Below are 11,152 nucleotides of genomic sequence, written 5' to 3'. Positions count from 1 at the left end.
AAATCTTATAGAAATTTTAGGAATTTAATTTTATATATTTTTGTTTATGTGTAATTGTTATTCCTAATTATGTGCTTATTTGAATTAATATTGTTAGATTTGAATAAAAGAGAGAAAAAAGCCTAAATTGGGAGATAATATGATTTTATAAGACTCCAAAAGAAACAAAATACCAAAACATGGAAATAAATTAATATTTTATTTCTTGAAAATATTGAAATTTTGGAAGAAAATCTATGCAAATCTTGATACAGATGAGGCCTCACATTGACAAACAAAATTTGTAAAATCTTATCTATAATTTTTAAACTTGACATGACCTTTAATGATTTGGAGGATAAGGTCCATTAAGGAAGATAAAAGGCAGCATACATGAAAGAAGCGTGAAGGGGACATAACAGAGGGGCAAAGAATATAATTGAGGAAGCATAGAAGGGAGAAAAGAGAACAAGTGAACAACAATGAAAGAGAGGAGAGAAGCAGAAGACTTTAATTGTAGCAGAGAGGAAGAGAGACTTGGAGGAAGACAGAAGTTGTTAGAGTTTGAGAGAGATGAGGAAGACAACTTCAAATGAAGAATCGCGCCAGCCACATGTAGATTTTCTTATTCTTTCCAAAATATTATCACATGAGCTAAATGCATGCTCCACAGCAAGAGTTAAGATCTCATTTGCTATAATTGATAGAATCGGGAAAAATTTTGTGTCTTTTGCGACCATTACCACAAAATATTGAATTTTTGTTCATCATCTTTTCACTAAAATAAAAAAAAATCATAAAAATAATTCTCAAGTTCATTTTTAAACTTGACGATTGTTTGGGGCATTTAATACGCTCTTTTAATAGAAGTTGTGCTTTTGTGAGTTTAGAACTACTAAAAATTTCAGTTTTAGTGTCTTTGATCTGAATTCATTTTTTTATAAACCATATTTTGAATTATATTCTTTATAAATTTCATACAAATAATTTCTAACGGGACTTACTATCAAAGAAATATCGGATCAAGAATAATCTTTAATTAGAAATAATGCATCATATTACATTGGTGACATTTCAATTAAAACATCTATTTTGCATTTATGATCTAAAAATAAATCGACTAAGAAAATTTCATAAATATAATAAAAAAACATTCTTTCATTTAACTTTCATTTTTTTCATTGAAGAACTCAAATATTCATTAGTAATATATTCATTAAAAACTAGTGCTATGATGTAACAATATACTAAAACTAGATGAGCGGTTGAATAATGAACTCCAGATAGTTGTTCACTTGAATTATTAAATATCTCTAAAATTCCACAAATTTTCTTATATGTGTTCCACTGATATGAGATAGATAAAAATTAGAATTTCCATCACGTTGTACAAAAAATGAACACAATAAGTCTCTATATTCGAATGAACCTTTTTGTAACTTATATCTCGAGTTTCAACCAGTTGATCTATCTCGTAAGAACGTTATAGGTCGCGTATCATTAACCTTACAAAATTTGCCTCATTTTTTCATTACATTTGGATGAGCTCAAAAATAAGAAAAGCTGACCTAATCTAATGATTTTAATCCATATTGCACACATAAATTAAAAAGTAGGTCTCTTGTGAGACGGTCTTACGAATCTTTATCTGTGAGATGAGTCAACTTTACCGATATTCACAATAAAAATTAATATTCTTAGCATAAAAAGTAATATTTTGTCATTGATGACCCAAATAAGAGATTCGTCTCACAAAATACGATCCGTGAGACCATCTCACACAAGTTTTTGCATAAACTAAAAACATGACAAATTCAAATAACCACCGAGCATGCCTTCGAGAGATTAATATCACAAATCAATAGACACTGGATAGCCACCCATGAGTCCGGTTATGTAATTTCAAATCCACTTTCTCTCTATGAACATTTTGCAAACTTCATTAATCTATTAAAGCTCCGTTTGGTATGTGTGATGAGATAAGTAAATGATTAGTAATTAGAGTAATTGAAAAATGAGATATATGGATTAATAGTATGGTGAGATAAATAACATAGTGTTTGGTATGATTTTAAAATGATGGATTAATTTTGTAAATTTTATTGTAATGATCAAAATACCCAAGTGTTAATTAAATATATATTCTTACAATAATTAAATAGATAATTAAATATTTATAATTATAATTTAAATTTATTAAAATTAATTTAAATATATTTATTTGAAATATATTTCAAAATATTATTGTAATCATTAAACAAAATAAACTAGAATTTAATAAATATTGTTTTTTATAAAAGAATTAATTAACAAGATTATAAATTTAAAAAAAAATTAATTTAAGATAGATTTGTATTACAATTTATTTTCTTTAAAATAATTGAAAATAATAAAATATATGAAATTAATTTATAAAAAAATATAATAAAAATTTAAATATTAAATTAATTATTAAATTTTCAATAATATTAATTTTCATATTATATTGAAGAAGACAATTAAAGGGTATTATGGTTAATATAAAATATTATCATGATCACTATTCAATAATTATAAATTATCATACTTTTTTAGAGAGTAAAAAGTAATTAGGTATATGAACTATTGAATAAATGTCAAATTGGTACATGAACTTTTATTAATGGTTTTATTGGTACATATCCGCGGGATTCCGGCCAATTTCCGATGACATTTAACTAAAATGTCCAATTTGCCCTTTATAGATAAAGATTAATTAAGCTAATAAATTTTATCCCATTTTATTCTTATTTCTAAACCCTTTCTTCCACTGTATTTTTTCACCATAAAAAAGTCTTTCTGCTTCCACGATACGCATTCCATTTTCCCCTAAATATGTTGAAAATCGATTGTCTCCACACAAGGTAGTCTCTCTCCTTCTTATGTTTTTGTCATTTCTTCTCATTGTAGTGTTTTTTTTTTGTAATGATATGCTTTGCTTGAAAGGTGTTCGATAGAAAGTTTAAACTAGTTTGGGTTATTAAAAACGCTTCATAGAAATAGTATTTGATTGGTTTGTGTTTTATTCTAATGTATATTTATATGTTTCTTTTAAATATACAGCTCATGATGAAGATGATTTTGCACCACTGTGATGAACAAATTGCTTTAAAGGATGTGCCAAGCCTTCAAAATTATGATTTGTCCATGTTGGTACGTGATTCTATAATAGCAATATTTGGTGCAGATATAGGTCAAATTGGTGATTTGACTGGATTAATTGGATGGCATTGTACCACGTTCTAAAGAAAGCTTTCCTTTGAACTGTGATAAAGATTTTAAAAATCTTTTTATGGCATATGAAGTATTTGGTGATGCGTCATTACATCTACGAGTGCGCTTATTGCACAATACTTTTGAAGACCATGATCAACTAAACTATGTTGAAGTTTGTGTGCAACAAGAACTCATGAATACTGATTTTAAAAATGATGAACTCACAGTTGATGTTGTAAAAATAGAGGAAGAGTTATGTTGTTGGAGTGACAATAGTGTTAGTAATGAAACAAATGAGAAAAGATTAATTGATACAGAGAAGGAATTTGAAAGTGAAGGTGATGAAGATGATTCAGATTACAATTCTGATTTGACCAATTTTTGAGTAGTGATGATGAAGTTACAACCTTGATGGCAAAACTAAGTGATAAAATGCATGGAGATGTCTTTGAAACTGAGAAAAATGGAATTATAGAATTTGAGGTTGGTCAGATTTTTAAGGATGTGGAACATTTTAAGAGTGTTTTAGAGGATTTAAAAGTCCAGGAGGGTTTTAGAATGAAGAGGATTCATAATACAAGAAATATGCAAACAGAAAGTGCAAAACCGATGGTTGCCCTTGGAGGATCCATGCATCAAAGTGGATTGATGGAGTAACTTTTAAAATTAAAACTTATGGTGGTCCACACACTTGTGTTATGCAATGCAGAGATAAAAGTGCAACATCCAAGTGGATAGCTAAAAAATATGAGAAACAAATTAAATCTGCTCAAGGAATGATAGTTGGGGATTTGGGATCTGCTTTTATTGATGATTATGGTGTTCATGTTGATGTTTGTAAACTTCATAAAGCGCGAAAAAAGGTGACCAAAAAGTATATGAGTGATCATGAGGTTAGTTATAAAAAACTTCCCAAATATGCTAAAGTTTTGAGAAAATATAATTCGGGCGTAACCTATAAAATATTGTGTGAAGGGTTAGATTTGTGCAATCCAAATTGTAATCCCATATTCAAGAGATTTTTTGTTAGTTTTGTTGCTCAAAGAGAGGGGTTTGTGAATGGATGTAGGCCCTTCATTGGGGTAGATGGTTGTTTCTTAAAAAATCCTTTTGGAGGACAACTTTTGTGTGCAGTAACACTTGATGCAAATTCTAGTATTTTTCCAATTGCAGTGATGATTTCTGAGGGAGAAAATCAGGTTAGTTGGGAATACTTTCTTGATTGCTTACATTGGCATTTAGGAGATGAGAGATACTTAACCTTCATGAGTGATAGACAAAAAGGTCTCATAAATGCCACTAAGAAAATTTATCCTAATGCTAAGCATAGATATTGTGCTTGGCATAGGTATAATAATTTCAAAAGCTTATTTCCTGGACCAAAGTTTAGGAGTAAATTTTGGGCGGCAGTGAAGGCTACTAATGTGTTTGACTTCAATGATATTATGGATGAGATTAAGCAAGAAAATACAGCAGCGTGGAATTGGTTGATGCAAGAAGAACCTTTTCATTGGTCAAGACATGCTTTTGACATACATGTGAAGAATGACCATGTGACAAATAATATGTCTGAGTCATTTAACAGTGAGTTAAAGGTGATGAGACAAAATCCGATCCTTACATTATTGGAGCATATAAGAAGAAAACTAATGAAAAGATTTTGTGAAAGACAACAAAATGCTATGACTTGGAACTCAATTGTGCCCCCAAAAGTTGAAAGCAAATTAAGCAGAAACTTTCGAGAAAGTAGACAATTGCATGGATTTGAATCATCTGAGCACTTATTTGAAATTAGTGATGGCAAATGGTTTGTTGTGAATTTGAATTCAAAGACTTGTGAATATGGAGAGTGGCAGATTAGTAGAGTTCCATGCAAGCATGCAATTTTTTGTATCAATCATATAAGAGATGATCCTATGAAATATGTTGATAATTTTTTAACAAAAGCTGCTTATTTGAGGACATATGAGAGCAATATCAATGCTATTCCTGATGAATCTATGTGGGAGGATGAGAATTATCCTAAGATGATCGTGAGAAAGAAAGAAAGCAAACGTGGTAGGCCAAAGTTAAAAAGAATAAAAGGAGCAAATGAATCCCTTACTGGGAAAAAAATCAGAGATCTGTTCATTTGAGTTGTAGCATATGCAAAGAACTTGGACACAACAAAGCCACATGTCCTCGCAATCCTGGGAATTTTGGTAAAAAATTGAAGAAAAAGAAGAAAGGTAATATAATTTGTATTAGTTTATATTATTTTGGACACTGAAATATTTATTATTGATCTTATAGAGAATGTAAAATTAATTAGTGTTTGTTGTAATATAGTTGTTTAAATTTAAAATTTCTTAGTCATAATGTTTTTTTTAAATGTCAAATTTTTGTTGTTAAATAATCGTCATTTCCTCACCCTTTTTTTTTGTAATTATTTGACAGGAGATGTGCAAGAATCTCATCAAATTGGGCATGATGGTAGAGTTTCAAACTTTTGGAAATGCAAGGATAGCTTTTGTGTTAAAAATTAAACTACGATTCACGATGATATTTTATATGTTTTGGAAATGACTTTTTTTGGTAGATTGTTCTGGAAATGATAATATGATATTTTTGGTAGATAATATCAATGCTATTCCTGGGAAATGACTTGTTTTTGGTAGACCTTAAAAATTAAACTATGATTCACGATGATATTTTTTTTGTATTTTTGTTCAAAGTTTCAATGATATATAAGGTGATTAACTTTCAAAATTTTATTTATTACTCATGTACTTTGTTGTGCTTAAATAATCTACGTTGTTAGTTAAATAGCACGGGACACAATCTATCGTGGTTTGATTGATATTGTTTAGATGGGTTCGTTATATTAAATAAAATTTGAAATTAATTGTTAGTTAAGAATTTGTTAAAATATCATATTCAATAAATGGTTATGTAACTAAAATATTACCTTTTTTTATCACAACCATTATTTATTTGAAAATGTTTTCAAAATTATTAATGAGAAAATTACGTATATATAAATCAAAATTTTAGCTAAATATATAATTTATTTTCTATATTATCAATTTATTTATTTAAAATTATTTACATATTGAATGTATTAATATAATATATCTAATTATTTTGTTGTAAAGGATATAACCTATCTAATATAATAAATATAATATACAAATATTCCTAATTAAAAAAAAGAAATAAATTTGTATTTTTTTGTAATAAAGGGCAAATTGGACATTTTAGTTAAATGTCATCGGAAATTGGCCGGAATTCCTCGGATATGTACCAATAAAACCATTAATAAAAGTTCATGTACCAATTTGACATTTATTCAATAGTTCATATACCTAATTACTTTTTACTCTTTTTTTAGAGAGGTATTTAATCACACAAATAACATGAATGGTGAGGGCTTTCGAGCATAATCAAGGGTCTATAAATTAAATAAAAAAATGAACCAAACGTAAGATAAAAGGTGATTATTTAATAACCATTCTCTTATCATGACTACCAAACATACCCTAAATTATATCTTACAAATGAATTTGAGGATTTGAATTGAAGAAACAAAAATATATAGGGATGAATTTGTAAATTCTCTAAAAATGGGGACTATATGGTTAATAATATCCAAGAACCCAGGACTCAGAAGTGTGAAGGGGTTGGGTAGAAAAACATACGAATTGAAATCAGAGATTTCTCATGGAGAAGAGCTCTCAGAGAAATAAAAGGGTTTGTTTTAGCTCACCTCTTGGCTGTATCTTTTACATTGTTATGATATTTTTATTTTGATAGGATTCATGTTTTCGATTGTCATGCGTGTCTGCGGCGCTCGTTGCTTATTTGTTAATTTTGATGAAATAATCTGTGTTCTTTATGCATTGATCGATGTCATTTTTATACGAAAATTCCATTGATTTGGATTGATGTATATATGTGGGAAATGGGAATGCCAAGTTTGCTTCTTTTTTTAATTTCTATCGGGTTAATTTGGTTTGTGGGGTCTTAACGTGTTTTGGGTTGAAAAACCTTTGAGTTTAGAAACATATTATTGATTAAGAGTTTATTTTTCAATGTAATAGTGGAGACTGGTGCTTGTGGGCCTGCCCGTTGGATCAGCTGCGAGCAAGATTTTCGTTTATCTGCACTAAAGCTTGTGGAAGAAACTTTTTGATCTATAAATTCTCTGTTTGCGTAATTGCATATTTCTGTGTGTTTGTTCTTCAATTTGTTGCTGTTTGATGAAATGGATATTCATAGTTTTTATTGATTCTTGTGTTTTATAATGTTTCTTGCTGCAGCAATCAGGGGATGCGTTGAAACAGGTGGATATTTGGACTGCGCAGTGCGGGGAATGCTTCAAGTGGAGGACAATCCCGACTGTAGAAGAGTATGAAGAAATTCGGAGCAAAATCATCGAAGATCCCTTTATTTGTAGCAAGAAAGATGGTGTCACTTGTGAGGATCCGGCTGATATTGAGTACAATAACTCCCGAACTTGGCTCATGGACAAGCCAAATCTACCTAAAACACCGGTTGGTTTCAAGAGAAGGATTGTGATCCGGAGGGATTTCTCCCGATTGGATTGTTATTATGACACACCTAATGGGAGAGTACTGAGGGCTTCAACTCAAGTTGGCAGGTTCTTGAGTGACAAACCGGAGTATAATAACATCTCTGTTTCGGATTTCAGTTTCGCAGGTCCAAAGATAATGGAGGACACACTTCCTCCACCTCTCAGTTAGCAACAAAGGTGTTGTGATTTTTATGTTCCATCTCAATATTTACCATAGAGTTAGTCATGATACCACACACGGTTTGTGGGAATGCCCATTGTGACCTTTGCTACTCTGCAATTTTTGATATGGCTTGATATTGAAAATATATGGCATATCTTTTGTGCACAGGCCTTTGTTTTAATATAATTGGGGTTAAGATGAAAGCTTATGTCACGTATTGTTGTCAATGCACTTGGATACATATAAATAATCGATTCAACATTTTGCCATGCAAGCTCTTTCCTCAACGAAGGGATCTTTATTAATTGTAACAACTACGGTCATACATAGGGCTGACATTTCGGTATGAATCTTTTACATGTTCCCCTCTTATTTGATTCTTGCTGTCACTTTGGCTTCTTCAAAACCGTGCATCAAAACCGGCACATCGGTGTAGGCCAGTGGGATGTGATGGATGGATTTCAACAATGAAACCGTGTTAGGTTCTAGGGTAATTTTTCGAGAATGCAATGGCCAGTCTGAAGGTAGAGTCGTTGGTCTTGTAACTTTCATTTAGAGGCTATAATGGCATCAATGAGAGTAGTACACAGGAGCCATGGTCAAGTCTAGTTATACAGTGTATATCTGTATTGCAGCAAACATGCCGGCTCTAGGCATGTTGCTAGGAATATTACAATTAACCTCCGGAGTCTTCTTTATCTGATTCAGCTGCAAGATTCATCCACTCAATAAATTTTTGGAATTGTGCACAAAAATATATACTAAGGGTGTGTTTGGTTGAGTGGATTAAATAAGGATAGATTAATAGTCAAATATTTATCGCTAAAATTTTAAGATGTTTTAATAATTATTTTGACCCGATTCAATATCCAATTTTATTAATCAAATACTTATCCATAAAATTGGATCTTAAACCGGGTCAAAATGATTATTAAAACAACTTAAAATTTTAACGATAAATATTTGACTATTAATCTATCCTTATTTAATCCACTCAATCAAACACACCCTAATAGTATGGATGCATGCATCACGACAAACTTGGGAAGATTCAAGCATGCGAATTTATGGTGTCCCTGAACTTGTTGACTCGAATGAATATCATTCTAATATTCCATTAATTTAAATGTTGCTGATAAATGAATTTGCTCGAATGAATATCATTCTAAAATTCCATTAATTTAACTATTGATGATAAATGAATTTACTTTTACACTATTTATATAAGTTTTAATCTAACTTTCTTTTCACGTACGAAATAAATATGACAAGGGTGCTGTCCACCTCCCACTTCAGATGAATGTATTTAGCAATATATATTTTCAGGATAAATATAATTTTTGGGAATGGTCCTTTTATCTAAATTCTTGCCGTACTCCGCTCATTTTGAAATTGCTAATATTTGTATGCATGCATGGATCCTCCGAGTATCCTTCCCTTCCTATCAGTGAACGAAGCCCACCGACATCTCTCCTTTCATCTCTCCCCATTCAATTTATGTTTCCATCACTCGTTTTTTTAACCTCATTTCCAAAACCCGTATCTTTACCAGCCTCCAATGGCTGCCTTCTTTTTCTCATTTACATAACTGCAGGATGGCCTTCTTCCGGAGATTCTCTTCCGTTGGCCTCCTGCTTCTCCTCCTCCTCCTCAAACACCCTGATTCTGCCTCTGCCACCACCACAACAACCAACCACCGGCACTCCACCATCCAGAAACCAGGCACCCCTTTGATTTTCCAGGAAGCCCCAGCCTTCCGCAATGGCGAAACCTGCACTTCTGATAACTCCACCATCCATGTAGCGATGACCCTTGATGCAAACTACCTCCGCGGAACAATGGCTGCGGTTTATTCTATCCTACAGCATTCTACCTGCCCTGAAAATGTTGTTTTCCATTTTCTTTGGGTGAGGCATGAGCCTGAGGTTTTATCCAGCATCAAAACAACATTCCCTTATCTTAATTTCAAGGTTTATGGCTTCGACACGACAATGATACGGGGATTGATTTCCAAGTCCATTCGCCAAGCATTAGACCAGCCTTTAAACTATGCAAGAATCTATCTTGCGGATATATTTCCACAAGAAGTTAAGCGTTTAATCTATCTTGATTCTGATCTTGTGATGGTGGATGATGTTTCGAAACTATGGGGTGTGGATTTGAAGGGAAAAGTTCTGGCTGCACCCGAATATTGCCATGCAAACTTGACTAATTACTTCACCGAGGCCTTTTGGTCAAGCCCCGAGCTGTCGAGAACGTTTGAGGGACGAAAACCATGCTATTTCAATACCGGGGTGATGGTTGTGGATGTGGAGAAATGGAGGCAGGGGAACTATAGCCAAAGAGTTGAGGAATGGATGGTTGTGCAGAAACACAAGAGAATATATCAGTTAGGTTCTTTGCCACCTTTATTGCTTGTTTTGGCTGGAAATATCAAGCCGATCGATCATAGGTGGAATCAACATGGTTTAGGGGGTGATAATATCGAAGGGAAATGCAGAGGATTGCACCCTGGCCCTATCAGTTTACTCCATTGGAGTGGGAAGGGGAAGCCATGGTTGAGGCTTGATTCAAGAAAACCTTGCAATGTTGATCATTTGTGGGCTCCTTATGATCTTTATCGCTCATCTTAGCATTCTTTTGAAGAGTGAAGATCAGTGGCTTTCATCGGTTATGTACTTTCAAGCTCTTGGTTTGAAAACACACCATTGGAATGACTGATGGGGGGATGATGTTTTAGGACAGCAAAGGGGAAGGTGGAATTCTACGACTTTTTCTTGTTTTTTAATTGAACTTTGAATAAGACAGAGACCGTTCTTGTTTTCTTGCTCGTTGCCGTTGTTTCGAGGGATAGCAGAAGGATATAGTGGACTATTTTCGGTATGGAGAAAAGATGACAAGTTTGACAGTTGAATTTGCCTGATGATTTGCTGAATATCGCACATCCAACTTTATGATCCACTCAAAACCCGATGAATTTTGACCCTCTTACAAACTAATTGTTTGTTCATTTATTTGTCTTTAATTTTAAAACTCTGTTAATTTTGTGTAATTTTATGACGTGAAATCACATTTCAACATTGTACTTATTCCTAGTATTTTTTCTACTTTTAGAGATTTTGTCCATTGTTTCATAGAACTGTCATTCATATTTACAGTTACTATTTCAGATGCCTTGATGTTCTATATCGACTAGAAAATTC

The 11,152-nt window shown here is 32.2% G+C and overlaps 3 protein-coding genes across 5 annotated transcripts; all 3 read left to right on the top strand.

The window, feature by feature from the left end:
- Positions 1 to 2,560: 2,560 nt before the first annotated feature.
- On the top strand, positions 2,561 to 5,928 carry LOC140833297 (uncharacterized). 2 transcript variants are annotated; one of them, XR_012118402.1, is made up of 3 exons: positions 2,561 to 2,861; positions 3,061 to 5,441; positions 5,650 to 5,928. XR_012118402.1 is itself a non-coding variant. In XM_073197672.1 (2 exons), exon 2 carries the CDS (start codon positions 3,912 to 3,914, stop codon positions 5,346 to 5,348), a length of 1,437 nt encoding a protein of 478 aa, XP_073053773.1. In that variant the 5' UTR covers positions 2,561 to 2,861; positions 3,061 to 3,911; the 3' UTR covers positions 5,349 to 5,635. The 2 variants fall into 2 exon arrangements, 1 of the variants encoding a protein (XP_073053773.1); XM_073197672.1 differs by lacking the exon at positions 5,650 to 5,928 and having other exon boundaries at positions 3,061 to 5,635.
- An 829-nt stretch (positions 5,929 to 6,757) lies between these two features.
- On the top strand, positions 6,758 to 8,218 carry LOC140833296 (methyl-CpG-binding domain-containing protein 4-like). Of its 2 annotated transcripts, none has more exons than XR_012118401.1 (2): positions 6,758 to 6,942; positions 7,293 to 7,657. XR_012118401.1 is itself a non-coding variant. In XM_073197671.1 (2 exons), exons 1-2 carry the CDS (start codon positions 6,913 to 6,915, stop codon positions 7,953 to 7,955), a joined length of 474 nt encoding a protein of 157 aa, XP_073053772.1. In that variant the 5' UTR covers positions 6,793 to 6,912; the 3' UTR covers positions 7,956 to 8,218. The 2 variants fall into 2 exon arrangements, 1 of the variants encoding a protein (XP_073053772.1); XM_073197671.1 differs by having other exon boundaries at positions 6,793 to 6,942; positions 7,512 to 8,218.
- Positions 8,219 to 9,388: 1,170 nt separating this feature from the next.
- Positions 9,389 to 11,086, top strand: LOC140833737 (probable galacturonosyltransferase-like 4). Its single transcript, XM_073198089.1, has one exon. The coding sequence runs from the start codon at positions 9,545 to 9,547 to the stop codon at positions 10,580 to 10,582; it is 1,038 nt and encodes a 345-aa protein (XP_073054190.1). The 5' UTR covers positions 9,389 to 9,544; the 3' UTR covers positions 10,583 to 11,086.
- Positions 11,087 to 11,152: the final 66 nt, after the last annotated feature.

Source organism: Primulina eburnea, chromosome 6 (assembly GCF_022965805.1).
Source record: "Primulina eburnea isolate SZY01 chromosome 6, ASM2296580v1, whole genome shotgun sequence".
Taxonomy (NCBI): Eukaryota; Viridiplantae; Streptophyta; class Magnoliopsida; order Lamiales; family Gesneriaceae; genus Primulina; species Primulina eburnea.
Note: the sequence above shows the minus strand (reverse complement) of the source record. Positions and strands in the feature narration are given on the sequence as shown.